The 27,999-nt window shown below is 55.7% G+C and overlaps 1 protein-coding gene across 6 annotated transcripts; it reads right to left on the bottom strand.

Moving 5' to 3' along the window:
* TECTA (tectorin alpha) lies at window positions 1-27,980 on the bottom strand. Of its 6 annotated transcripts, none has more exons than XM_068994542.1 (27): window positions 26,259-27,980; window positions 25,322-25,418; window positions 24,147-24,418; window positions 22,772-22,836; window positions 20,974-21,107; window positions 19,529-19,816; window positions 16,682-16,819; window positions 15,976-16,141; window positions 13,778-14,190; window positions 12,927-13,497; window positions 11,821-12,413; window positions 10,854-11,427; window positions 9,552-10,162; window positions 8,688-9,249; window positions 7,902-8,101; window positions 6,726-7,109; window positions 6,212-6,498; window positions 5,834-6,114; window positions 5,599-5,709; window positions 5,029-5,231; window positions 4,598-4,761; window positions 4,230-4,478; window positions 3,585-3,747; window positions 3,194-3,281; window positions 2,958-3,074; window positions 550-2,555; window positions 1-455 (listed from the first exon to the last, which is right to left on the bottom strand). In XM_068994542.1, exons 4-26 carry the CDS (start codon window positions 22,833-22,835, stop codon window positions 2,455-2,457), a joined length of 6,462 nt encoding a protein of 2,153 aa, XP_068850643.1. In that variant the 5' UTR covers window position 22,836; window positions 24,147-24,418; window positions 25,322-25,418; window positions 26,259-27,980; the 3' UTR covers window positions 1-455; window positions 550-2,454. The 6 variants fall into 6 exon arrangements, with proteins under 6 accessions (XP_068850643.1, XP_068850644.1, XP_068850642.1 ...); XM_068994543.1 differs by having other exon boundaries at window positions 24,147-24,394; XM_068994541.1 differs by having other exon boundaries at window positions 24,147-25,433.
* Window positions 27,981-27,999: the final 19 nt, after the last annotated feature.

The following is a 27,999-nucleotide window of genomic DNA, read 5'->3' as shown; positions in this document are numbered from 1 at the left end:
TGCTGTGGTCAGTGCCATGGTCAGTGCTGTGGTCAGTGCTGTGGTCAATGCCATGGTCAGTGCTGTGGTCAGTGCTGTGGTCAGTGCTGTGGTCAGTGCTGTGGTCAGTGCTGTGGTCAATGCCATGGTCAGTGCTGTGGTCAGTGCCGTGGTCAGTGCTGTGGTCAGTGCCGTGGTCAGTGCTGTGGTCAGTGCTGTGGTCAGTGCCATGGTCAGTGCTGTGGTCAGTGCTGTGGTCAATGCCATGGTCAGTGCTGTGGTCAGTGCCGTGGTCAGTGCTGTGGTCAGTGCCGTGGTCAGTGCTGTGGTCAATGCCATGGTCAGTGCTGTGGTCAGTGCTGTGGTCAGTGCTGTGGTCAGTGCCATGGTCAGTGCCGTGGTCAGTGCCACGGTCAGTGTGATCCCCACAGTCGGGCTCTCCTCTCACCATCGCTCTTTGGACAGTCTGTCAAACCCTATAAAGATCCAAGGAAAACCATTAACACCACCGTAACCCCCTCGCAGTGCTCCCCACCACCCCACTGTGTCACCACATGAGTTTTTACCCACCTGCTCACCCAGCAAGGGCCAGCCAGCCCCATCAGCACCTCCAGTGCCCCGGGGATCCTCTCCATCCTCGGGGTGTCCCAGCACAGCCCCAGCACCCCCATAGTGTGCAAAGACAGACCCTTGGGCCACATTCAGCTATGTCAGGTCAGCACACCCACACTCCTGTCATCCTCCACCAGTTCATTAATTAACGCCGAGATAAGGGTGGGCGACATGGCCCGGGGCAGGAGGAGGCAAAGAGAGACTGAAGAGAGAGCCTGGACACCTGGAGAGCAAAGAGGGAGATGCAGAGGGATGGGGAGAGGGCACAGAGGCAGAGGGGGCAGAAAGCAAACATGGGGAGAGAGAGGGCAAAGAGGCACAAAGAGCAAGCAGACCCAAAGGTAGAGGGAGAGACACAGCGGACCCAGCTGAGAGTGAGCACAGAGACAAGAGGGATGGCAAAGCAGCACAGAGAGGCACAGAGAGAGCAGAGAGTGAGGACAGAGAGAGCAGAGACAGACAGGAGAGGCACAGGCTGGGAGCAGAGGCACAGAGATGGGGGACTGAGGCAGCAGAGAGCAGAGAGGCAGCCACAGGGAGAAAAGAGGGGTGAAGGAGAGAATTCAGAGCTAACACACACACAGAGGGCACGGAGGCACAGAGAGGGAGCTGAGAGGCAGAGAACATGCAGAGAGTCCACGTCCTGCCACCCACCTCTTCTCTTGGGGCAAGGGGAACCAGCTGCCCTCCTGCTGCCCCAGAACCCCAATCCCCTCTGCTCCTTCTGCCCTACATCCCAGCCCATCCCATGGCAAACCTGCCAGACACACACTTCAGCCCCGACCCGTGCCCTCAGCTCTGGTGTGCCCCTGCCTGGCACCCCACAACTCCCTCCTCACCCCTCCCAGGGACTCTCTGCAGCCTTGGTGTCCTTCCAGCCCCTGCTGCTGCTCCCCATCCTTGCCCCATCACACAGGAGCCGCTGCTTACCAAGGATTACAACATTTTTTATTCCCACGCAGCCGTTTCACAGAGTACAAACACAAGACAAGACACCAACACCGACAGCCCCCCCACACCCACCAGCACCCCAAGGCTGCTCCCCACTCTTCCACCAGGCACCCCAATGCTGCCCTGTGCCCACAGACCCTAACCCTGCTCTGACCCTCAAGCCTTGCGCACCACGCAAACACGGCAGGGAATTCCATCCCTCCTTCCTCTGACTCTTGTTCCTGCCCACCAGAAAGCACCTCTTTGCAAGTATTGGCACCAGCTTGTCACCACCAAGCACAGTGCCAAGATTTCCAGACCCCCATGGATGAGTTTGGCTCTCTGAACCAAACCTCAGCACCGCCTCTGCTCCAGAGAGTCAGAGGGTGACACGGTCCCAAGGTGTCACGACATCCAGTGATGGCAGTGCACTGCTCTGGCCATGACCTGTGCCCCAACACCTACCTCTGGTTGAGTCTGTGAGCTCATAAGACCCTGGTGGCAGCTCCCAAGGACAGTGGAGACCCACAGCTGCCCATGTGAGGGGACAGCGCGCGCTCCATCCTGTCCCACGCTACCGACAGCGGCGTGGGCCACCTACCGTGCACCCCACAAGGGAAAGCCAAGGGAAAAGCTGCAAAACCCCTCGAGTCCACATCAACGATGGAAAGCTGCAAAAAAACCCCAAACCCCAGTCCCACATCACTGCTGGCGATCATCCAGCTCTGTCTCGCCGTTGCTGCCGCTGCGCCGGCCGCGTGTCCCCTTCACGTCCGGGTCCCCGTCCCATCGCTCTCCAGGTCACGTCCCTTTGCCTCCTCGCAGCGTGGCTGGGTTGGCAGCAGCGTGGCCACTGCGGGGGGGGCTGTCTCCTACCCTACAAAGACTCAGGCTGACGCGAGAACAGTTTTTGGCTGGGCGGCGGGGCCGTGCCTACGAGGTCAGGTGCCGCGGAGCTGAGCGCAGCCACAGGCACAGCTGGGCTGCCAGCAGCAGGGTCACTCGGGCACGGTGCTCCCCTGAAGAGCTGGAGGCTGCCAACACAACAAGACCCACATGAGCTGGGGCTCCGGCACACGTGCAGCAGGTGCCTGCCTCCCAGGTGCCCCTCAAATCACGCCAGTCTGGTGCCCACCCAAATGCCCGACCTCACTGCTGGGCCCCCAGACTCTGCCCATGGCGTTTACCCCACCCTGCACCATGCAGGTACCATCACCTCCCTTGCAGCTGCCTGCCCGCTCTTCAGAACCTGCCAGCAGTGGCCTCACAGCCCTCAGGTGACAGGGACGGCGCACATCTGGCTCCCTGCCCTCCACACCCCTCCTGTCTGCAACGCATCACATGTCCCAGCCACCTTCCCCACACTGCTCGTCCCACAGCCCCTCGGTTTGGGGGTGGCAGTTCCCTGTTGTGCCTGCCCCGACCCCGGTACTTGCCCCTGCAGCTCTTGCCGTCCCCTTGCAGTGTCCCTGTCACACAGCTGCACAAAGGCCCGTCCGCCCGGCTCGTGCAGATCTGCTCACAGCCTCCGTTGTCCTCGCACCAGTCCGATCCTGGGCACAAAGAGCAAAGGGGGACACCTGAGCCATGCTCCCAGACCCCTGATCCTCGGCTGCTAGAGGCTGGGATGGCAGAAATCCGCCCCCAGCCTTCCCTGGGGTCCCACACTTACTCTTCCTCCTGATCGGCCCCACTGAGAGGATCTGCTCCTTGGACTCCTCGGTGAAGGCACTGGCCATCCTTGTGTGCTGAGGGCAGTTCTATTCGGGGATAAACACCATCCCTGTCACCCTCACCCTCTGCCTGGGCCCCCTCTGTGTCCCTCCAGCTGTCCCAGCTCCCAAAGGGACCCTGCAACCAGGTTCAGAGAGCACAGGTCCTAAGGTGAGCTGCCCGTGACTGAGCATCTCCTCCCCATGCCTTGAGTGACACACAATCCTCCCATCTCACCCCTAGGACTACATCTCTGGTCACCTCTCTGATGCCACATCAACAGGGCTCACTGCACTCTGGAAGAGCCCTTCAAATCAAGCAATCCACCCCTCTGCTCTCGCCCCACTCACGATTTTGCAGGAGTATTTCTCGGAGTCGCAGAGGGACACGGCGCAGTGCAGGTGAACCTCGTCGTAGTCGCCGATGAACTTGAAGACGGTGACGTGGAAGCGACACGTCAGTGACACCCCGTTCTCCTCTATGCCAATGGTGTTGTCCTTCATGTTTTGGCACCTGTGCAAAGCACTGATACTCAGCACCACCCTCCTGTGGCTGCTACCCTCCCTCAAGGGGTCTCTGTCCCCATAAGGTCCCTCACCCCAGGTACCACAGTGGGGTGCTTAGACCCTGCCATGGCTTGTCTATGGTGTCATGCCCTGCCTCTGTCACTCTCTCTGGCATTCCCAACTTGTACTCCCACTTCCCAAAATGCCTGTGCCATGATCCATATTCCCTCATCTCCTTCGAACAGGAGTCGCCCACAGCATCGCTGACACAAGGAAGGTGCTTCTCCCTGCACCCGGTGCTCTGTCACACACAGGGCTTCTGGCTGTGTCTACACCGAGCAAATTAACTCCTGCTCTAACAATACTGCTCCTCACCCTTTCCAGATTTTGGCCATCTCATTGGCCAAAAGGTCCTTGTCCCAGCTGATGCCACCACCCTTCGAGCACCAAGAGACACCATGAAAACCATCGGGGCTCGTGGTCACTCACCCTCCCTCGATGATGAAGTAGCGCAGTTTGTCGTTGCTGTCCCGCGAGGGAGTGGCGTAACACTTGTTCAGCATCAGGATCAAGTGGTTGGAGTCGGCCCCCACCACAAAGACCCCCACGTAGAGCACGTCCCGGGTGGTGAGCACCACCTCGCCCTGCCGGTACGGGTGCTTGTAGGACGAGTTCTTGTACAGGGCCATCTTGGTGGTGAAGCTCCCTTCCTGCGTTGGCACCGTCAGGTTAATCACGCTAACGACGGCAAAAAGAATACTGGCTCAGATGGAGGAAAGGTCATGAACCCCAAAATTGCTGCCTTGCTTCAGAACCAGCACTGCCTCACCCATCTGTGCAACGGGCCCTGCTCCTACCTGAGCATCGGCCGCACCACTGAATCCAGGGAGATCTTGATGTCCAGCTCATAGGCACAGGAAAACTCCACGTTGATGGTCCTGTCCCGGGTGATGATGTTGCCCGTGTTGTTGGCGCTCTCGATCCACACCGTGTTCTTGTACACTATGTGAGTGCTGTTGGACTGCAGAGGGAGCACAGGGCACTGCTTAATTCCAGCTTCCCTGCTCCTGATGAGCACCTATAAACGAGCTGTGTGACAAGGGCCCTGCTGCCCCTCCACCTCTGGCCAGAAAGGGCTTGGAATTGCATCCTTATTCTACAAAATCTTCCTCTGTTCTCCTTGACCCCCACCCCATTAAAGCATCTCCCAAGCATCCCTTGCACTGACCTGCCCCAACCCTGGACTGTCCCACACTCCCAGCCCTGCGTGCCCCACATCCCAGCTCACCTGCACCAGGTTGCCACAGTTGCCTTTGGTGTTGTTGATTTGGAAGGAGATGAAGTCCTCCCCCTCGATGCCGGGGCAGTGGCGGTCGTTGACCCGCACGCCCTCACGCTCAAAGCCCAGCTGGAACAGTTTGCATTTGGAAATGGACACCTCCATTTGGGCGGCCTTGCAGGTCACCTCCGCATCAATGATGTCATGGGTGGCTAGAGGAGGAGATGAGACAACTTCAGATCACTACAAATAGCCCACTGAAATTTCTCTCCACCACTAGAAATGGGCTGGGATCTTCTCCTGTGGTGTGCCCTGCCCATCCTACATTCCTGCTGCTCAAAGTATTCCCAAGACAGAGATGCCCATAATGTGCATCCCAGAAAAGCTGTTCCCTGCTTTCTGCTCCCCTCCTGAATTGGGCATGGTCAGGAAAACCTGTCCTGGCAGAGGTCACAGCCCTCGGCACGTCCCTTCCCAAAGCCCCAGTGGCACGATGGCCCAACATGGAGCTCGGCACTGACCCCACAGCCAGGAGCAGGGGACTCACTGTTCCCATAGGGCCAGGAGCAGGGGACTCACTGTTCCCATAGGGCGGAGGCTCGATGCAGCCGCACAGCTCGCCGCCGTTGTCCAGCTCGCAGGTGCGGTTGGGGCAGTCGGCGCCCACGCAGGGATCTTCCACCACTCCTGCTAAACAGCACAAGACACAGCACAAACACAACCTTTACCCTCACACTGCAGGGCAGCCACCTCCAGCCCCCTCTCCCCAGTGGGACATGGTTCCCCTCGACCTGGACAGCCCCAGTTCTCTTACAGCAATTCTCCTTCTCGATCCACTCGGTGCCCAGGATGCCGAAGGTCCGGCAGGCCTCTCCGTAGGCAGCCAGCGAGCCGCACAGCTGGACCTTCTTGTGGTTGTAGCAGCCATCCAGAAAGCAGGACTCGTAAAAGGGCAGCGGGTCCAGGAGGCCGTAGCAGGGCTGGAAGAAGCCCTTCATGTCGGTCAGCTTCAGGCAGTAGCTGTCACTCTGCAGCTGCTGGATCTGGACGTTGTCACAGGAGGCGGCGTATTGCGAGTACTGCAGCTCGTTGCAGCTGTGGGCACCGGACACGTCGTGGGGGCTCCTTTCACGGCCAGCCCTGCTCCCATTCCCGCTCCCACCTGGTGGGAAAGGGCTGTCTGTCCACTCACCTCTTCTGCATGCCGTTGGTTTTCCAGCTCTGTGCCAGCACCACGCTGCTGACGGCCGGCTTGCCCCGCAGCGTGGCGTAGTCGTCGGTGGGGTCGCCGTTGAAGTTGCCACAGAGGCCGCACACCTTGTTCTGCAGCCGCTCACCGATGGTGATTTTGATGACGTTGAAGCCGTTGTAGCGGATCTGGATGTCGGGGCTGGAGTCGATGACCAGGAAGCCCTCCTGGCTGAAGATCTTGGTGGACAGCCCCGTGACAAAGGGGATGCTCACGTGGCTTCCGTTCACCTGGTGCGAGAGAAAACACGAAGCTGATGTCCCTCCCATGTCCTCTGCCTACAGATGTGGGTGAGCCACTCGTAATGATTCCATGGCTGCTCCCCACTATCCCAGCTGTGAAAACATCGACAGTTGCCTGGGGCCCTAGTGGAGACCACTGTGCAGCCTGGACTGCCATCCACTGTTCCCTCCCCGCCCACCTCCAGAGGGGCTGGACACCCATGATGAGACCTCACCTTGACTGTGTTCCTGTCACTGATGAGGATCTGCTCCTCGTTGATGTAGAAGTACACGGGGGAGATGATGGTGAGGTTGGGCGAGGACCACTTGTCGAAGTTGATGATGAGCTGGAAGGAGAAGTCGGGCAGCTTCTGGCAGATGGTGGAGAGGACGAAGGCGCAGTTGGCGGGGAAGCGCAGGAAGGCGCCGTCGAAGGTGCGGAAGACGCCGCCGCCGGCCGCCAGGCAGAAGGAGCTGCGGGTGCTGAAGCAGCCGCGGACGCCGTTGCGCAGCGCGCACTCCTCGTCCGACTTGCAGTGCCGCGGGTCGCACTGGATCAGGTTGCGCCGGAAGCAGCGGCACCGCCGGGTGCAGTCCCCGTTCCAGAAGAGCTGCTTGGGCTGAAAGAGGGACCCATCACCGGCTGTCCCATCACCCTCCAAGGATGTTTGGGATAAGGTTTACAGCCCTCTGTCACACAATAAGGAACAGCAGGCAACGAGGGCAGAGGAAAATGTGCAAAGAACGCGCTGGCAGCTTGTGCCTACCTTGCAGCATTGCTGCTGCCCACACTCACCTTTGCACTGCCACCACAACCTCCCTCACCTCTTCTGCACACACAAAAACCACAGTGCTAAAAATACCTCCTTGGCCTCTTTCCTGCACTCTGCCAGCCACCAACCCATCTGCAAGGAACCCCATTTGACAGTAGCCCGATACTGGCTCCTCATGGAGCAAAGGCACCTTCCACAGAACAGTTGCACTGGCACAAAATACAACCCACTAAAACATGAGCAATGCTGTAAGCACAGCACTCTGCTGCATCAAACATCCAGCAGCTATGAAAAAGCAAATTTCATGTGAAACAGTAAATCTACCATGTGTGGAATACCTAGAACAATGTGATCATGGAGTGCTGGACTTTGGCACTCATCGAAGAGTCTTCCCAGTCACCAGCCTTTCCTCTGTCCTGCCTCCACCAGTGCCCTCCTGTGCTTGACACCCAGGTCACCTTCACCCAACAACTGCTTGATGGGTTTTTTGGATAGAAAGACTCCCTGTGCAGCACACCATGGAAGGACATCCCTCTCCTCTCTAGCCCTGCAACCAGCCCAGCCTGACTGTCATGCCTGCTCAAACTCTGCCCAGAAATATCCTCCAGATGGCAGGAGCAAGCCCCGAGAGCCGCGTACCTCGTAGTATTTGCCATCGGAGTAGCAGCCACAGTTGTGGGGCAGGATGCAGCTCTTGCCATTGAGGACGTAGCCGGGGTCACACTGACAGCCCTCCACGCAGTAGTGGCTGCAGTCGCTCTTCAGCCGGATGGCGGCACATCGGGGCTGGCACAGGGACACGCAGCTCTCGTAGTGGCTGTTGGGGGGACAGCTGACAGCTGAGCAGGGGACAAAACAGACACAGATTAGCTCCATGGACAAAACCAACATGGCTCCCCACCAGGGACTGACTCAGACCTGTCCTGCATGGTGCCAGTCTGTGGCCTCACCACCCTGCAAGAGCGGGGCCCCTGAGCCATGAGCTTGCTTGTTAGAAGGGAAAAACAACACAAATTTAATTTTCAGTCTCGTTAGCAAAGACAATTACTTCCCATCTGATTTGCCAGACAGATTGGCTGCCAGGGAGGCACGAAGTCCCCATCCTCAGGAGCCTGATTGAACAGCACATCGTCTTCTTATTGACAAGGTGCTGCAGCTTCATTAGAGCAAACACATCCTGCTGGCTTTGAGGCTGACTAATACAACCCCTGGTTAACAACGGGGGGATTGCTGATTCCTTCTGAGCTTGAGGCTTCCCCTTTTCCATCCCTGCTCCTGCTGTACCACATGCAGTTTGTAACAACTCCAAGAGAATATGGTGTCCCACACTTCACCCACCTCACCCAGCAACTGTGGGAGGGATTGGCTGCCAGGCCATCGGCCTCCCCATCCCTGGCACCCCAGGAAAAGAAGGGTGGCACTTACAGCATGAGGTGAAGTTCCTCCAGCCAGTGATGGCAATGCCCTGAGTCTGGCACGTGCTGGCGTAGTTCTGCAGCCAGCTGCAGGCTGTCTGCATGGCCCCTCCATCCACGCACGTGTCAAAGAGGCAGTTCTTGTAGAAGAAGCCAGGGTTGATCTTGCTGTGGCACTTGGCAAAGACGCCACTTTGGCTGGGGATGAGGCTGCAGAGCTGCTGGGGCTTCCAGAAGCCTTCCACCTTGCCGCAGGCCGGGCAGCGGTCGCCGCAGCCCACGCGGCAGAACGCGTCCCTCTTGGCCCAGCTCTGCACAAAGTCACTGATGCTGGTGGCCGGTGTCCCCCCCGCGGCCACCAGGTCGTCCTCGGGGTTGCCGTTGTAGCGGCCGCAGAGGCCGTAGGTGAGGTTCTGGAAGCCCCGTGGGATGGTGACAGACAGGAAGGTCTTCCAGTCATACACCACCTTCAACCCGAAGTCGGTCTCCACCACGATGTGGAAACCGAAGGCGAAGATGTTCACTTTGCCCTGGCCCAGCTTCAGGGGCAGGTAGAGACGCTCGTTGTTGATCTGCAGGAAGGAAACAAGGCACACTGTGAATGGGAATCGTGGTGGGAGCTTCCTCAGAAGGACACAAATGAGGGCGGCTCAGCATTCCCAGAGCAAGGTCCCTGCTGACCTCGCCTCCACACCCAAAACAAGGCAGCTGAAACAGAAACCCCCTCCAAAAGCTGTGTCTGGCAGCCCCCTAAGACGAGCCCAAGCATGACCTGACCCCCAGAAAACCTTGCAGGCCACATCTAGGGAATTGCTCCGCAGTTTGGGAGTCACACCTGCAGAAATAACCGCAGCCCTCATGGTCCTGCACTCACCAGCACGGTGTACTTGTAGGCACGGTGGATGACGATGTTGTAATTAAAGACCTCCACTTCGACCTGTTTCACCCACAGGGCCAGAGAGGTGTCCCGATCCTCGTTCTTGGCCGTGACAGTGAACGCCGGGAACGTGTCCGAGCGCTCCACCATGGGCCGGGAGATGGTGGTGCACAGCACCAGCTCACAGCTGCTCTGGAAGTCGAAGGAGTAGCCATCAAAAGTCAGGTAGTGCCCGTAGCCCGAGATGATGCAGGAGGCGTCGGTGCGGACGTGGCAGTAGTAGAGGCCGTTCTCCTCCAGGCAATACTCGTCGTCCTTGCACGACACGTTCTCGCAGTACACGCTGTTGTCCGAGCCGTTGCAGTAGCACAGGAAGTGGCAGGAGATGTCCATCCAGAAGGTCTGGTTGGTGGCCAGCTGCCGGCCCTCGAAGTTGCAGCCGCACTCGCGGCGGGGGATGCAGCGGGTGCCGCGCAGGGCGAAGCCCTCGTCGCACTGGCAGCCCTCCGAGCAGGTGTCCCTGCACACGGGGCCAGAGGCCAGGCTCTCGCAGGTCTCCACGCAGCTCATGCACTCCTCGAAGTGGCTGTTCTCCGGGCAGGAGAGAGCTGCAGGGCCGGCAAACACAGAGCCTGAGCCCCCAGCTCCGACAGCACAGGGTGAGGAACAGGCAAAAAGCAGGTGGTGATTGATTCAGGAGGAAAAGGGGAAACAGTCCCAGCATTTTGTGGCCACTGGCTCATCCCATTCCCTTTGCAGCCCCTTCTCTCCTCAGCCATCATCCCCCTCACATCTCAGCCCTGTCCTGCCATGTGCCAAATGATGCCTTCTCCTGTTATTTCCCAAACAAACACCTTCCTGAACACTCTGAGGCAGAGACAGGCACAGCCTTCCCACCATCTACTTCCACACTCAGGATTTTTCACATTTGCTTCTGAATTATGAGTGCTCTCCCATCCACGGCAAGTTTACAGTGGCAGCTAAAACCCAGTGTTATTCAAATTATCCTCTGGTGGTGGCGTACAGCACCGCCAGACACCATCTGTGGCTCCAGAACGCTCCTACAGTGCACCATAAAACTTCTGCTGCCTCCTGAAATGCCACCCTGAAACCACTTCCCAGGGAAATCTGTCTCTGCTGGCACCAGAAACTACTGCCTGTGATTCCAGCATCCCGCACGAAAAGATGCTCCGCCTCTGCACGCCCACAAATCCCCAACAAAAAGTCTCTGCCTAGGTCTGGTGGGTTCCAAACCCCCTTCTCCCCATCCTGGGTGATGAAAAGCTTTGGTGGACTCACGGCAGAAGCTGTGGCTCCTCCACTGGCCGATGTCCACGTCGGCGTTCTTGCAGGCACTGGCGTAGCGTGCCACTGAGTCACACAGCTCCGACACGTTGCCCCCGCTCTGGCACAGGCGGAAGAGGCACGTCCTGTAGTAGGCTGAGACATTGACCACGCTGTGACACTCCAGGAAGGAGCTGTTGGTGGGGTCGTTGATGATGCCGCAGCTGGAGCGGCTCCTGTAGGACTTGAGCAGCTCCGAGTCGTTGTTGCAAGCCATGAGCAGGTCCCCACACTCCCCGTTGCAGATCTCGTCGAAGGTGGTCCAGCTCTCCAGGAAGAGCTCCAGGTTGTCTGTGAACTTGCCCTTGGGCAGGCTAAATTCGTCGCTGGAGTTGTCGTTGAAGAGGCCGCAGAGGCCGCCGGTGCAGTTGAAGTAGGAGGTGGAGAGGTGGATCTCCAGGAGGCCAGAGTCATAGTAGCTGATGGCCAGGAGCCCCTCAGACTCCATCACGGTGCTGTTGTCAGTCTGGTAGATTTCCAGGCGGCCAGAGGGGTGGAAATAGGGCAGCCCCACGTCATAACCATTCACCTACAAGGAACAAGGTCGAGAAGCTTCAGGAAGGGTGATGTGGCTTTGCCCAACCACACCCTGCACGTTAAACATTTCCTGACCCATACCCACCCTCCAAGGCCCAGAGCCTCCTCTGAGTGAGGGCATGCAGCTGTATCTTTGCTTTTTGCCCCACTACAAGCAATTTTTCTTCCAGGGCAAAAACAATTTGCAGGAGAAGGAGGAGGCAGGAAAGCCTCCTCAGCAAAGAGGAGCAGTGCTATGGCAACAACTTCACAGGCACCTCAAGGGCCTCTGTGTGATGGCTCAAGTGCCACTGTGGTGTCCACAGCCACAGATCCATGAGCTCTTCTCCACTGGATCACAGCACAAGTCACCACCTCCCAGCCCGTCCTTGGGCAGCACCTTTACCTTAATGTCTGACAGCCTGGTGCCTGCAATCTTCACCTCTTGGCTGGCCGCCTGGACCCGCACAACACGCGGCCCGTTGGGAGCGGAGCCGGCCTTCTTCTGGCTAATGTCCACCTCGATGAAGTCCGGCCTCTCTGGGCAGGTCTTGAGCAGCGTGTAGGACTGTTCCAGCGGGTAGGGGAAGGTGATGCCATCAAAGGTCTGCAGCACCTGGTCCTGCCCCACCAAACACACGGTCTCCCGCTTTGGGTAGCACCCCCGGTAGCCGTTCTCGATGGTGCAGATCTCTCCCTCGGGGCAGGTGGTGTTGAAGCACCTGGCCTCCCCGCCAGGCTCGCAGTGGCACTGCACAGTGCAGTCTGGTGATGCCCAGAAGGACTCCCCGATGGCGTAGTAGCGGCCGTTCACGTCACAGCCGCAGCCCTGGACGGGGACGCAGCGGTCGGCACTGAGGACGTGGCCCTCGGGGCACTCGCAGCCCTCGGTGCAGGGGGAGGTGCAGGCCAGCGGGGCCGTGAGGTCCGAGCAGGTGGCAGGGCAGCTGCTGGCACACACCGAGTACTGGCTGAGCTCCGGGCACTGCACGGCCGCCGCTGTGGGCACAGAGGGGTGACAAACAGAAGGACTGTGTTATGGCACAATTCAGGGTCAGCTGCCACCTTCTCACTGACCACAGCAGAGACAACATAGAGGGATCTGTGACCCCCTCAGTGGTAGGACTGGCGCCTCCATTTCCCTCCTAGGCCTCCCTGGCCAGTCCTGGGCTTCTCCAAAATAGCTCCAGAGCCACTGAGCCACCCAGAGCTATTTAAGGCTGCAAGGATGGTGGACTGACCAACCAGTCCCCATTCCAGTCCAGCCTCCAACTCTCCTCATGGCAGCTGATGATCTCCAGGACAACATGGAGCTTCCACCTCATGCCTGGCTTGTGCCACACTTTTGCTGGAGCAAGGGTGTGATGCCACGGAGAGGAGGGACCGATTAGTTCTCTCCCGACTCCCTCCACTTCAGGCAATGCCCTCCCTTGGATTTCCTCCCCCTCCTGTCACGCACTCCTGGGCACACAAGCAAACCCCGGCACTGCTCCCCTCCTCCCAAACACTCACCGCATCCCGTCTGGCTCCGCCACTCTCCCACCGAGATGCCCAGGGCCTGGCACACGGCAGAGTAGGCCTGGATGGCCTGGCACAGCCCGGTGCCATTGTCCCTGGCGCTGCAGAGGTCGTAGACACAGCTGTGCACGAAGGCTGTGGGGTCCACGACGGAGCCACACTCCCAGAGGGGCCCCCCGCTCTTGTTGATGAAGCCGCAGTACTCGGGGGTGAAATACAGAGCCTCGGTGGCGGGGTCGCAGAGGCTGCAGTTCTCCAGGCAGCCCGTGGAGCACCTGCGCTCGGGATGCGGCACCTGCCAGCTCTCGCCCAGCTCCGGCACGGACGTGGCCACCCTCCCGTCCGAGCGCAGGATGTCGTCCTCCGGGTCTTTGTTGTAATTGCCGCACAGCCCGCACGTGGCGTTGATGTACGAGCCCGGCACGGACACGGAGGCGTAGTGCTGCCCGTCGTAGGTCACCAGCAGGCCGAAGTCAGTCTCCAGGGTGGTGGACAGGCCGCTTTGGTAGACCTTGATTGCACCCAGTTCCAGGGAGATGGGCAGGGACACCACCAGGTCGTCCACCTGCGGGGACAACACCCGGCGGCTGAGCCAGCGCGTGGAACAGCAGAGCCCTCATGCTGGGACACAGACAGGACAGTCCTGTAGTGGGGTTTTGGGGTGGGGACACGCACAGAGGGACAGCCATTGGGAAGCCACAGGCATTTCCTGTGCCCCGTGCCCAGCCCCAGGACCCACGAGGCCCAGAAGTGCCATCCCACGCTCTCCAGGCTGCCGGCGTGGTCCTGCTGCCGCCCCAGAGGAGCTGACCTGGCAAGTTCCCCCCTTCCAGCAGAGCTCTTACCTTTGCCTTCCCAAAGCCGCCCTTGGGGAGAACAATCTTGTGCGAGTAGACCTCCACAAAAATATCCCTCAGCCAGGAGACGGAGGAGCCGCCTCGGTTCTCATTCTTGGCCTCCACGTTGAAGTAGGGCAGCTGGGAGCCTGGCCAGCACTGCCTGGCGAGGAGGTAGGAGCAGGAACCCTGGAAGTGAAAGAGGAAGCCGTCGAAGGTGTGGTAATGTGGATCTCCGAACACCACGCAGGTGCTGCTCTCCACCGGCACGCACTGGAAGAATTTGGTCTTCATCTCACACGCCTCGAAGGGGCCACAAGCCATGTCCTGGCAGAGGATCTCATTGTTGAAGTCCAGGCAGCGGCACTTGGTGGTGCAGTTGGCGTTGTCCCAAAAGATCTCCCCTTGACGGAGAAACTGTCCTAGAAAGACAGAAAGGGAAAAACCCACGCTACATCACTTCTTGAAACAGAAACACGCTCTGAGTGCACCCTCGGGGGGGTCTGCTGCTCCTGTGATGGGGACCACCACCACCATGTCCTGCTGCTGGGCTTCTCAGCTGCTTTGTTTGTGCAAACTCCCAGCAAGAGCCACTCAGCAAACCCCAAGCTCCGTTTCCAATGGGTGGTGCATCCTCTTTGAGTCCTACCCGCGCCACGAGTCTCTGGAATGCTGCGAGTACTGTCACAAATCTGGGGTCAGTGCTGCAACAAGCAGGCTGGAAAACTTGAAGGCTGTTCCACACATTTTGGACACCCACCACCACTCTGGTTCTTCTTCAGTATTGCAGGGCACAAGAGGCATTTGTGCTGTTTTCCCAAAGGGAAAGCCCCATTTGGAGGCACCTTCCAGCACTTTTGCTGCACTTGCACCATCCTCCAGCCTTGCTGCCATTTCCATGATTCCCCTGCTCACACAACTGTGCTGGTCACAAAGTCACTCTGTCATCAGCAGCCCCAGGAGCAATTTACTCCCATTCAGGAAGAGCTCGTAGTAATTACAACACCAAAGAGCTGTTGACAAGCAACTTCCACCCCACACACGAGCCCCAGCAGGAGCGCGGAGTGATCGCACAGCCCCAGACGGAGCAGACGTGTTACACCACCAGAGAGGAGCGGGTTTGGCTGGTGACAGACAGGAGAGGCTGGGAGAAGGCTGGAGAACAAGGATGGCAAGTCCCCGTGAGGGATTCTGTCCCCTCCATCTGGCTATCTTTCACACTCCTCCGGCGTGTGGCTTCTGCCGTGCGCTGCCTGAGTTTACCTCTCCTAAACTTTTTGTTCTCTTCCCTGCCTCCTACAAAAAAAATATGCTATTTTCTGCTTCCCCGCAACAAATGTCTCCTCTTGGCAAGGCCCACGCTCCAACCATCCTGGCGTGGGGTATTTGGGAAAGGGGTGTCATTCGGATCCAACACCTTGTGCTGTGTCTCCTCTCGTGGAGGGCAATCAGCCATTCGCCGTGAAATTTAAATCCAGTGGCGGGATCTACTCGTGTTCCTCTTGTCACCTGCAAAGCTGAGACTGGTTTCCAGTTTCTCTTCAAAGTCCAGCCTTTCTTCCTGGGGTCAGCAGCTGGAAGACGCTGGAGCAGCTGGACCCAAAACTCTGCTGGAGCTGCAAGAGCCTTGGAGTCTCGTGGACCTTCAGTACGGTCCTAAACTAGGACACAAAGAAGCCACATGACTCCAGTGTCCATCAGCAAATGACAATCCACTCTTGCTGGAAAGACTCCTGGAGCACAGTGGATGCTCCTGACAATTTTATTTGTCAAATGGAAATGCAATAATCTTTCAGCAGCACAGTCCCTGTGCAGCCACTGTGTGCATCGATTAATCCCTTTATGACCCCGCACTGTCAGGAACACAGGCACAGACTCTGTAACTGCTGCAGACACATGGCATTTGTCCTGCCTGGAAAACCTGCTGTTCCTCCTGCAGAAACAAGGGAAATGGCACCACAAGATCAGCTTCCCTAATTTATGGGCAGCAGGAAATTGCTGTCCCCGGGTCTTTCCTGTTGCCACCAATTATCGCAGGAACTCGGAGATGTGCACGGACTGAACCCTCTCTTGTGTTTCTGTCCCTGCAGCTGCAGTTCGTGGGGATGCCTTGGCAAAAGCACAGATCATGCAGCACCCCAACAGCAGCACCTTTTGCTACACTGCACCCCAAAATCTGGGGACAAGCAATGCCATTTTTGCCTTACCTCTCAGGCTGCAGCCGTTGGCCGGGTCTATTTCTCTGCCATCTATTTTGAAAGCCCAGCGCCCAGGGACGTTTACGTTGGTTGTTTCCTCAATATTGACAATGTCTGGGGTCCTGGAGCCTGGGATGCTGAAAAAGTTGGTGAGATTTCCACCATTGAAGCCAGCCTAAACCAGAGAGAGAGAGAGCAAATTCCATCACCCATCTTGGCAACGGGAAAGCGATGCTGCATTTCCTCACTTCTCTGTTCCCCGCTGAGTGCATCTTCTTTAGTTTTAACAGCTCTTTCTGGAGATTTCTGCTTTCAGGTAGTCTGAATTTCTTTTTTTCAGGTGGTTTGGATGTGAGTGAAAAGCTAAACAGGCACTACAAGCAGAAGGGATGGGTATTTACAGATTTATGTTTGTACAGACACATGTCTGTATATACATATAGATCTGAGGCTGTGTGAATTGAGTGGCCAAAATAAAGTCAGGGAGCAATGTAGGGAGATTCCCCTTATTCAGGAATGTGCCCCCCTCCTCAGGCAGAGGGACTGGCTGTGGCACTGCTGCCACCACCAAATTTTGGAGTGCTCATCCCACCATGCCCAGCAGTTCAGTGCAAGGCCAGTTCTAGGCCTGAGCAAGCACGGCCACCTTGGGAAAAGCCATAGGCAGTCATCCAAGAGCTCGGCAGAGGTGGGGATGCGGAAGCAGGAGCCTCACCTGTGCCATCACCCCGCCGAGACCAGTGAGGGGGTCCCCTCCGCTGGCTGTGCCCGTGGTCCAGCTGATTTCGTGGTAGTTAAATAAGGCAAAGGACGACACCCCATCTGTGATCAGGACAGCCTGGAACGTGTTCACCTGTGCAAAACCACGGGCACATTCACAAGGTGATACTGCTTTTCTCCTGCCCTTCTGCCACATTGTTGTCTGGCCTGGGTGAGCCTCACAGTGAAGACCAGAAGTGGAACGAGACCCCAAAATCCGCTTGTTCTTGCTGCAACAGCTGCAGCAGCTCCCATTCCTGCTCCTTCCTCCACCTGGGAGCGTGTGAGGACGATCTCAGATCCAAGGGAACACCAATAGATGGCAGCATGAGAATAAACTCACGGGGAAGGAGCAGCGAGCAGGATCTGGGTGGTTGTGATCTGTTATCTCGCATTACTCCACCTTAGCTTTATCCCTGCATTATCTTTCCCTGTTCCCTTCCACGTTCATATCCTACAACGCTGCTGAGGGTGGATTCCATCCAAGCCAGCCGTGTATATCCTGCACTTTGCTGGCTGCCAAATCCCCTCCCTACCTGCTCAATCTGCTGCTCGCGTTCTTCCTTTCATTTGAAATGACTCTGCATTTCCAGCCCCACAAACTCCAGGCACACTCCAGCCTGGAATCCAGCTGGGAAGAGCCCAACTTCCCTTTTAGGGCTGTGCAGAAAGACAGAAGCAGCTCCTTCTCCCCCTCTATCCCTGCAGATGAAGCAGCAGAGCTCCTCACTGGGAACTCAGTCAGTCCCTTCTCTCAGCTCCCTGCATTTTCCTGTCCTTCCCATCCCTGCCCTGGGACCACGCCATGAGAACAGCTCCTCCCGCCTCTGAGCAAGCAGGATTTTAGCAGGGCACAGAGTGTGGGCTGCCTCTCTTTTAATTAATCTAGAGCAACCCTTCGAGCCTGGCTACCTGGGCACTGCCCACTGGGGAGGAAGCCACAGCCACAGAAACAATTCCCAGGTGATTGGGAAAGCCCATGGATCGAACCATCCCCCACTGGGAAGCACCAGGCCTTATCCTGCCAGGAGCCCTGAGCACTGCAAGCAGTCACTGGCTGCTGGAGGGAGGGAGGGGAGGGCTGGGGGTCACTTTGCACCACATCCCATCCCCTTGGAGCAAACCCACTGGCCCTGAGGATGCCCTAGAGGGGAGCCCAGGGCTGCTCTCACCGCCTGCACGCCGCAGGGGATGTGACTTCCAAGGCACATTCGGCCCCTGCCAGGAGAAATCTCGAACACGGAGGCGAAGCAGCTCTGGGAGCTGTCACGAGAGAGACAGAGGTGGGCAGAGCTGCCTCAGCAGCTGCACATGGCACAGTTCACACCCGGGCAGGCAGGGCAGGGAGCTACAGCAGAGCCACTTCCACCCCTCATCCTTTCCCTGGGATTCTCGCTCCCGTTCCTGGTTTCCTCCTGCTCACCTTTGCCGAGCCTTCGGCTGTGCTGGGAGATCACGGACACGTCACACATAAAGGCAGTGGCACTTGGAGAGTGCCACAACAGCTTTTCCACGCAGCAACAAACCCTGCTCTGCTCTGGAGCCTCTGGGAGGGTGGCAGGAGGTGAATCTTACACCTGGATCTCCTCGAGAGGAACAATTCCATCAACCCCCAAAATTCCCCTCTTTGGAGCTCCTGCCCATGGAGCACCCTCTCTGTCCAACCAGGCCCTCAGGAAATGAACCCATTTGCTCAGGTGCCATCTCCAGGCAGCAGCTGCAGCCTCCCCGAGGCCACATTCCCAAAATGGTTTTCTGCAGCTTTTCTGCATTGCGATGAAATTCCTGCTTAAGTTGCATGGTGCTATTCCTTGTGCCAACTCCGAACCCTGGCTTCTGCTGAGCAGGAAGGCTGCTCTGTAGCAAAATAAATTGCATTGTGCTGCAAATGTAATTCTTCAGGCAATACACGGATCTCTATATTGCTGGCTGTCTGCAAATATATATATATATATATAAATATATAAATGTGGGGTTTTTCTGCAAGTGCTGCCAGGACTGGCAAAAAATATGCATCAAATCTCAAGCTTCTCTAACAAATGGGAAAGAGCTGAACTGTTTATCAGAGCCAACTCCTCGAGACAGAAGCAGCTGGGTTTTGGAACTCACAGCACACAGGCTAATCCTGAACAATCCAGACAATAGCTGGGATCCCTCACTTTCTTTTCAACAAAGGGTTGGACGAGGCTTGGAGCAACCTGGTCTAGTGGAAGGTGTCCCTGAGGTGATCTTTTCCAACCCAAACCACTCTGATTCTATCTTCACCCCAAGCTCCAGCACAGGCCGTGCCAGCACTCCAGCACGGACCTCCTGCCATCAGCTGCAGTCACAGCTCACAAATTCACCAGATATTTAAAAGCTGTCCGTGCCCTGACAAACACCGCGCTGCCATCCCCCTCCTGTGAGATACAGCTCACACACTGATGGCCATGTGACACGGCCACGCTGTTGGTGTGACTCTCATCAGCGTGATCAGTCTCCCGTGCAGGCAGGGAGCTGCCATCAGAAATATCTGCATTTGTATGCAAGAAGCGCATGATGATCAAGCCAAAAAGCCCTAATTGGTGTCAGAGCCTTGCTTAGATCCACTGCCTACAAACACTGCGGAGGAGATGCTTTCCCTGGAGATCCAAAGCAGGGAGCGAGGCTCGTACAGGCTCCCAGGGGAGACAATGAAAGGGCCGTGGTGCTCCTCTGCCCAGAAGGGAAGTGAGCAGCAGGAACACAACGCGTCTCACTCAATTTCACACACGAACGATGGGACGAGACATGAAATAACACCCGTGAGGAGCACAGCTCTTACCGGCGTCGTGCTGCTTCCCCCGTAGAACGTCACCTCCTCCCAGGTGACGATGAAGACCCAGAGGGCAGAGAAGGAGGCCATGTCCCTGAAGTGCCTGCGGATGTCCCTGGAGGCTCTGCGGAGCAGCTCTGGCTCCGTGCTCTCCCTGTAGTAGATCTCCCCGCGGATGCCGTTGTGCACGTCCGCCCAGAAGGGCGCCACGAAGGCGCGGCCGTCGGTCAGCGGGAAGGCCTCCGGCGTGAACTGGCTGACCAGGGCGTTGAAGGAGATCACGCCGTTGTTGTTGACCTGCGTGGAGACCCCCACTTGGTCTGAGCAGAGGTGGTTTAGCAGAATAAATCAGCACAGAGCTGCTGCTTTGTCAGGAAATGTGGGGTGAGAGGATTTGGGTTTATACACAGACAGAGGGTGAGCAGCCCAACCTTCTGGGCACAGATTCACTTCATCCTACCCAGGGTGGCCAAGGGTTGGTGCAGGAAGCCACAAAGGCAGGACAAAACCCTGAAAAGTCTTCAAAAGAGGGTTCTGCAGGACAACACATGAAAGGCACCCATCAGAGCAGGGTGGCACCCAAATTTACTGAGGCACTGCCGTGGGCCCCTGGGGTCACTCAGCCTTTGGAGAGCAGCTCTGCAGCACTGAGGGGTGTGGATGGTGATGACACAGCTGGCTGCATGGAACAAAACTGCCTTTGGCTTCGTCCTCTCTGGAAGTTCCTGGGGCTCCCCGAGAGCAGGGAGGTGCCACCTCAGCCTCCCCAGTCTGCTGAAGGTGCTCCCCAAAACAACATCGTCACAAAGCGTGGGCAGCAAATGGCTCTGCTGCCCTGGATGCTGGAATTCCCCACCACACGAGGGCTTGAAATGGGATTCCTGCTCTGCCCGTGCTGCTGTGCACAAATACAAACTGGGAATGGATGAGGCTTTGCCTCTCTTCTGATCCCACAGTGACCACAAGAGTTGGGATGTGGCACAGTCACGCTGACTTAGGCCCTGTCTAAGGTTTAGGTGATCTCAGGTGACCCTGCTCAGCCCAGCCCTGGTGTCCCCTTAGCCAGGCTCTTTGGGAACAGCAGCAGCCTGTCCTTCTCCTGGGCACCCATAAAACTCTTGCCCTTTTCCCCCCCCTGCAGGTCCTGCATGTTCTTGTTTCTTGTCATGGAGCAGGAATAATGTCCCTGGTGTCAAGCCCTTCGCTTTGCTGTGCCATTTAATCACCCACAGAGAAAATTTATTGCCTTTTAGATTCCTTTCCCATGAACATTATCCCATTAAATATACCTTTGACTTTCTTAATCATAAAACCTATCAGTTCATGAAATCTAAGAACTTGTCAGGTAGCTGCTAATAAATCTTCCAATTCCTGATGACAGGCAGAGCGTGTTTAAAATGCAGCCAATAACAGCAAGGAAAAGGATGAAGGGAAGATCTGCTTTCTCCACTTACATAAATGCTTCTGTACGGGGCTCCAAAAAAGATGAATGGCACAGAGATCTTGATTTCAGGTGAGCTTCCATCATCGACTTTGGGGGTTTTGGTGTCGTTCTGCCAGAATGGATACAGGCTTGCCATGCTGTGAGCTGGAAGGAGAGGGAGAAGAGTCCTCAGGGCAGTGTCAGGACAGCCCTGACTTCAGAGAGGCCACAGGAAAACAGCACCAAACCCAAAGGGTGTTTGAAGCCAGGGCAGAGCTGCTGGCTGGGGGACTGGCTTTAGGACAGGCTCTGGGACAGGCTCAGGAGAAAAAGCATCATCCAGGTTAGTCAGGGCACAGCAAAGTGACCACAAGATGCACCAGAGCTGCGCTTCTGCCTCCCCTGGGACTGTGACCAAGTCATACCCCCCAAGTCTTTTCTTCACACGAGGACAACAGGTCCATCCCTGCTCCAGGACGGGCAGGACTGGCTGTTCCACGTGGTGAGGTGCTCAGGAGAGCAAACAGCCCCAGTTCCAGCCCCAGAGCCACGTTCCTGGCAGTGCCCACCTTCCTCCTGCCTGTTTTCCCCCTGCCGGGGCTGCTGGCCTGGGGAACAGCCTGAGGGGCCACGACTGCTCCAACATTTCCCGACAAAATTCAGCTTCCTGCTAAAAGGCACTGCCAGTAACATAATTTTCTCTCCCAGAAGTGCTTCAGAAGATGGTTTTGACACATTTCAGCCGCTGCTTTTCTACCAGCCTAAAACCCATCAGCCTGAGGCACCAGCAGCCGCTGCAGGCCCCAGGGAACACATCCCTTCGTGTCCCAGCCACTGCCAGACCTCCGCTGTCATTTCATGTCCTGTTCCTCCAGCCAGCTCCTCACAGAGCAAAAGGGGATTTCTCTGGGTTTGCCTCCCCCTTCTCCCATCTTTGATGTAGGAAAGCCTCACGACATTCAATCTGGGCTGACAGAGCCCTCAGGCTCGGAACAATCCCAGCTCTGTTCACCTGGATTCAGGACATTTCCAGGGATTTCATTTCCTGGGCCCTACCCATAGCTCTTGAGGGGCCTCCAGCCGAGGCCAGCTTGCTCTGTGTTCCCATGGACAAGGGAGGGGCTCTTCTTGATGCCCAACCCTGAGGATGCTCCATGCTGGGCATTAAGGAGTTGCTGACTGACCCTTCACAGGCTCCAAATTTCCCTGGGGAAAGGGAGATAAGGGGAAATCTGTCCTAACCCACTGGCATCCTGATTTCCTAGGACACTTGTGTGACCTGAGTGCCCTGCTGGACATAAAGGGAGGTGGCATTGACGGTGTCCAAACCACAGCTCTGTTTCCACAGACATATCCAAAGGGCCACAGCCAAATTCCTCCTGCCAGGCAGTAAAAGAAATCATTTCACAGCTGTTACCCACCTGATGAGTTATCACAGCCAGGGCACAGCTACAAGACATGGATTTTATTCCTGTTTTAAACAGAAAGCTCAGCAGACACTCCTCAACTCTTCTTCAGCTCTACTGGTGCCACACCACCACACCTAACACAGACATTTTCCAAACTCCTGCTTCCTCTGGAATGCTCTGGGTGCACACACAGCCATATAAACTATAAACAAAAGCACTCCTTAGGATTCTCCGTCCGTCCATCCCCATGGGAAACACTCAGTTCACCCTGCTTGTTGCTCTTGTTCCAGCCAAGGAGCTGGGGGTGTTTCTCAAGCCCTCTGGGGTCATTTCCCAGCCCTCTGGGGTCGTTTTCCAAGCCCTCTGGGCCCTCTGGGCACAGCCCAGCTGGGGAATGTTTTCCTGATGAGAGATACTCACCTCTCTGCCGGGCTGTTATCACCAAAAGGGCCACCCAGGCTCCCAGAAATGATCTCTTGTTCATCCTACAGGAAGGAGACAAACCCAGCCATGCATCACATCGGTAGGAAAACACATCCTTGAGGCGATTCCCAGCTGCTGCCGACACGGGGATGTTTCAGAGCTGGAGGTCCCTCACCTACCAGGCAGCCCTGAAATGCTGTCCCATGGATTGGTGTGAGGAGAATTCCCTGGTGATAACAGCAAATCACCTGTAGTGCCAGAGGGAGCCCAGAAGCTCCTGGAAGAGCTCATTTCATGTTGAAAATAAATAAAGCCACGGCTCTCCATGGGCTCTCTATTCTCCTGAGGGTTCAGGAGCAATTCCTGATCCACTTAGTGCAGGGATGGCCACTCCTGGCTGATCCCAGAGGGAGCAGCTCTGCTCCAGACAGGGGAGCTGTGATGTGCTCTCATGGTCCAGGGGCTTCAACTGCAGCTAATCCTCTGCCCTGGCTGCCACCACAACCATCACTCAGGGGGTTGGATGAGCATGGAAGGAGCACAAACATTTTACACAGCTGGGCAGCTCCTTGCACAGGAATCAATGAGAGAGAGAGAGAGAGCAGATACAAAAAGAAAGCGAAATCCTGTGCCAGCTCTAATTCCTTCTGTGCCTAATGCAATTTGTTACTCGTTATAAATCCAATAGAAAATATTGCTCAAACACCTGCTTTGCTTTCTTTGCCCGTCAATTCCGCTCGTGCCGCACGGGCACGGCTCAGGGAGAGCTCCCACGAAGGTCTGGGGTGCTCCCAGCGTGCTGGGGAAAGATGTGGCCAGCTTCCCACACCAACTGTGTGCATTATGCCCAGCCTGGGTGTCAACAGCAGCCTCCCCACCTTCCCAGCTTTAAAAACCTCCCTACAAAACCCAGCGTCTCTGTGTGTTCTCCCCATGGATCTGTTTTTATGGAATGCGTGGATCAACAGATCCAGCTCCTTCTAAGGACACTCACAGGGCACAGGATTACATCCCTTCATCTCTCCCACATCACTCCCACTTGACTCCTGTTTCCTGGGAAGTTTGGAACACAGTGGAAGGAAAGTTCTTCGCTCACACCAATGCGACAGCATTCTCCATGTGGAAAATTCATTCCACCGAGGAAAAGTTTTAGCACATTCCCTGTCTTGGAAAGGTGAAAGGAGAGCAACAGAAGTTTGTGTAGATGGTAAATCTGAGTCACTGCAAGGAGAGACCAGGCAGAGAGCGGCCAGTGGGGACGGCAGCAGTGCGAGGACAAGAGCGGAACTGGACGGACAGCGAAGAACAGATTATTTAACACATCCCATCCAAAACTACAAATTTTTAGGTATGGAAAAAAAGAATTACCAACCTGTTTCGTAGGCTAGAGGAGCAACCAGCTCTGAAATTTTAGACCAGTCTTGGTAGAGCAGGGCGAAATCCTATGTCAATGGAAAATGCATGCCCGTCCTCCCGTGCCAATTATTGCTGACGACTGAAACGATGGCTCAGTCCTTTGCTCTCCCAATTGAAAACTCCGTTTTCCTCAAGGCTCTTCCAGGGCTGGAGCAGTGTTGAGTTGCAATCACAACTGTTGTTCCTCTATTGATAACCAGCAGGCTAATCTGGAGATCAGATTCTGGCCTGGAGAGGGAGAGAAGCCTCTTTCTTCCCCAAAAGCTCACCCCCTTCAGGTGGATTCAGATGGAAATGCCAGCGAGACAGAGCTGGGCTCGCAGCTCTGCTGCTCAGGGAACAGAAAACCCAACCCTCGGAAGAATGGAGCCCCTTCCTCCTTTGTGTAAAGGGGGAAAAAAAAAAGCCCATCTATATAAAGTTACAGGATTAGCATTAAACAGTGCTAGGCTTAAAGCGCCGTTCAAAGGCGCGGCCCTGGACTTTCAATGGAGCTGCTTTCACATCCAAGTCTTGCTTTTACAGATGGAAAAGGAAAAACTCACCCAAGAGAGGGTTTCCTTGCTGCTCCCATTCCCACCCTCTCTGGAAGGACTGGTGGTGGTGGGGAGTTTCACTGGGGGACTGCTGTGAGCGTTATGATCATTTTCACTCATACAATTGCAGTTTCCACAGGGATTTTCTCTGCCTCTGGGCTGGCCACAGCTCTTCATTTGAGCCCAAAATGTACCCCAAAAATGATTTCAACTGCTTTGAGCTGGTTCATATCCATGTTGGATGTGAGGGAGAGCTGGAGCAGCAGCCAAAGGGTGAAGGATTCCCCAGCAGAGCCACGTTAGAGCTGATTTTTCAGCCTGCAGCAAGGCTCAGGTCAGACAGGCACTGCTCCCACCCCAGCAGTGGGAAAACAGCCTGGCCTTGGCTGATTTTCCCTTCTGACATTTTGGGTGGGGGCCTTTTACTCCCTACTTTCCCTGCTAGGAGGTCTTTATTCCTTTTGTGCTCCTCACCCTGTGTCAGGAACAGAGAGGAGACAGGAATGCCAGCAGCCCAACAAGAAACCCAGACTTTTTCCCCTGGGTGCTCCTGGCAGTGTGTTCAGCAAGTTTCCCCAAAAAAGCTGTCTCTTACCTCAGCAGTATCTTTTAGCACATCAGGGCACCAAGCAGCTCGCTGCCTCCACAGCAAATCCCAGAATCTGCTTTCCCTCCATCCTCCAAGCAGGAATCTTTCATTTTAAAATCTATTTTTAGATTTTTAACATTTGTTTTAATTTTTTTAAAATTTCTTTTCAATTTTTTAAATTCATTTTTTACCCTTTTCTAAGCCAACAGCTATTTTAGGAGGGCAGGGGGATATCAGCACTGACTGATATTCCAGGGGCAGATTACTTCCAGCCCACACCCTGGCTCTTCCCTTCCCTCCCATACATTTTAAACACGACCAGCTCCAGGAAAATCAATTGACTCTCCTCATTCTGCTTTGTAGCACAGAGAAAACTGGTGAAAATAGGTTTCCCTCTGCTCCTTTGTCAGTTTAATATTCTGGTCCTGTTTGTCCTCAGCGAGTGTACACTGATGAAGTTTGATTAGGTTTCACCAGCTCTTTGGGGAAGACTTTGTCTTCCAGCCTATCTTCTTCTGGCAGGGGATGTTCCCATCATGCAGTGCTGAACACACTGGAGCCCAACAACCAAACACTTCTTTTTTTTTTTTTTTTTTTTTTTTTTAATTCTTCTAGGAGAAAACTTCCTCCCATGCCTGATCTGAAGGAAAAACAAGCACTCAAAGATGCCACAAGGGCTTCTGTGGCTGTGTGACCTTGGCACAGCAGCCACAGGCAGTGCCTTGTCTTGTTCCCATCTCAAGGACCTGGCACAGCCCATGGGAAATGCCCTGGCAATGGATTTACCCAGGAGATGTTTCCCATCCAGAGGGGCATCTCCCTCCTCCTGCCTCCTCCTGCCTCCCCCAGGGTCATTTGGTGCAGGCCATGAGGCTGAAATTTGTTTTAACCCCAAGGCCAGTCCCAATGAGGAGAGAGAGCGAGCTCAAGCTTTATTCCTCACCTGCAAGTGGGGATGAGTCCCAGTCATGGGGAAATACAGCCCAGGAGAGGAATAGGTCTTCAGCTTTGTGACTTCTCCTTTTGACAGCTGGCACCTTGCACAGGTGAGGTGGCTGTGCCCAAGCTCATGGACAGACAACACAAAAAAATCCTGGCAGTTTTCACTCACACCTTTGGGGTGACAGCGGGAAACACTTTTGCTTCAGGGGACACGAAAGTGCAAAGCTCAGGACACTGGGGGTTTTTTTGTGTAAAAACTTACATAAGTTTATTGAACTGATCCAAACCAATGACCTATTTTGGCCTGAATTCCACCGCTAAGTCTGCGAGCAAACCAAAGGCAAATCGTGGGAGCGGGACGTGTATCCCCCGTGAGAGAAACCAGGATAAAAAACCAGATGGACTTACAGTTGTTTTTCTTTGAAATTACATATGAATGCAACACTAATAGGGAGCAAGATAGATCTTCATGTTTAAATTATATTTGAACTTTCCAGGAACTGCAGAAAAGCAATCACAGAGGCAAAGGCCCGAGATGGCTGAAGCCCCTCTAACGTTGCTCTGGGGAAGGCATCTCTCTACTGCCTACAAAAGTGCCACATCCAAACGAGGCAGGCACAGCTGCCAGGAATACAGATTTTAGCCTCTGGGCTGCTTTCAGTGCCTCGTTTGCATTCTCCAATCTTGCACATGCACAGAACCCACAGAATCTCACTGCCAAGCGAGGAGGCAGAGCCGCCGCGGCGCCTCCGTCAGATCACAGACCCGAGGAGGCGAGGGCACAGGGAGAGCCCGTCCCCAGCAGCACTTCCTCCGAGTCACCACAGCTCACACCTGCCACCAGCACGCCTGCAGCTCCCAAAAAACAGGGTTACAAATCCCAGCCAGGGAGCAGAGGCCGGCCAGCACCCTGTGCATATTCATAACACCGCTCGTCACGCGATCCGCCCGGAACATCTGGCCAAAAACCATGGATATTCAACAGGAACATACCCAAAACCACAACAGCACAGCGTCGTGTGACACTTTGGTTTATAGCTGGCACCCAAGTCCTCGTGGAGCAGGTGCTCTGCCCGCTGTGCAGGCTGCCCATGGCAGACTTTTATGCGTGAACTAGCAGGAACAACACAACAGCTCTCGACAAAAGTAGCCCTTGGACAGAAGGACACCAAAGCCAGGGAAGCTTGCAAATCTGTTTTGTTTTCTCAAGGGGATGTGACAGACCCAGGCACCTTTAGCTGAAGTGGGTACACGCTGGCAACGCCTGGACACGGCCCCTCCCAACACGGCAGCGGTTTTAATCAAACTCCTGCCACCTCTGCACCCTCACTCAGCACCCAAACTCCCTCTCCCACTCAGAACCTTCTCCTCTCTCCCCAGGACCTGGTCCCCTGTTGGGTGGAGCATACACAAGACCCTTCCTCACCAGGTGTTGTGAAGGGAAAGTGATCTGGGGTACTTTGCCACATTGTTGTGTGCCATTTGGTCCCACTTTCCACAGCTGATCATCTGCACGCATAAACTCACTCTGGGTTTTGGGGGTGAGCCCTTCTCCTTGGGAAACCAACCAAGATTTTTGGGTTCTACCATCCCATGAGTGCTCCACTGCCTGCACACAAGGTGAATGCCTTGAGAAAAACCTTCCCCTGAAGAAGCAGCAGAGTGGTGATTTCACATCCTGACCTGAACAGACCAGAGGAGCAGTTTTGGGTGTCAGCACCAAACCTCCAGCACTTGTTAAC

This window comes from Aphelocoma coerulescens, chromosome 24, assembly GCF_041296385.1.
Source record: "Aphelocoma coerulescens isolate FSJ_1873_10779 chromosome 24, UR_Acoe_1.0, whole genome shotgun sequence".
In the NCBI taxonomy this organism is placed as follows: Eukaryota; Metazoa; Chordata; class Aves; order Passeriformes; family Corvidae; genus Aphelocoma; species Aphelocoma coerulescens.
Note: the sequence above shows the minus strand (reverse complement) of the source record. Positions and strands in the feature narration are given on the sequence as shown.

What these genes read in the sequence shown, in the direction of transcription:
- TECTA (XM_068994541.1), bottom strand. Translation starts at nt 22,835, where the DNA reads ATGAACAAGAGATCATTTCTGGGAGCCTGGGTGGCCCTTTTGGTGATA. An exon ending in GATAACAGCCCGGCAGAGAG is followed by an intron (nt 21,108 to 22,771) that starts GTGAGTATCTCT and finishes CTCTCCTTCCAG; the next exon opens with CTCACAGCATGGCAAGCCTG. An exon ending in GGGGCCGATCAGGAGGAAGA is followed by an intron (nt 3,075 to 3,193) that starts GTAAGTGTGGGA and finishes CTTTGTGCCCAG; the next exon opens with GATCGGACTGGTGCGAGGAC.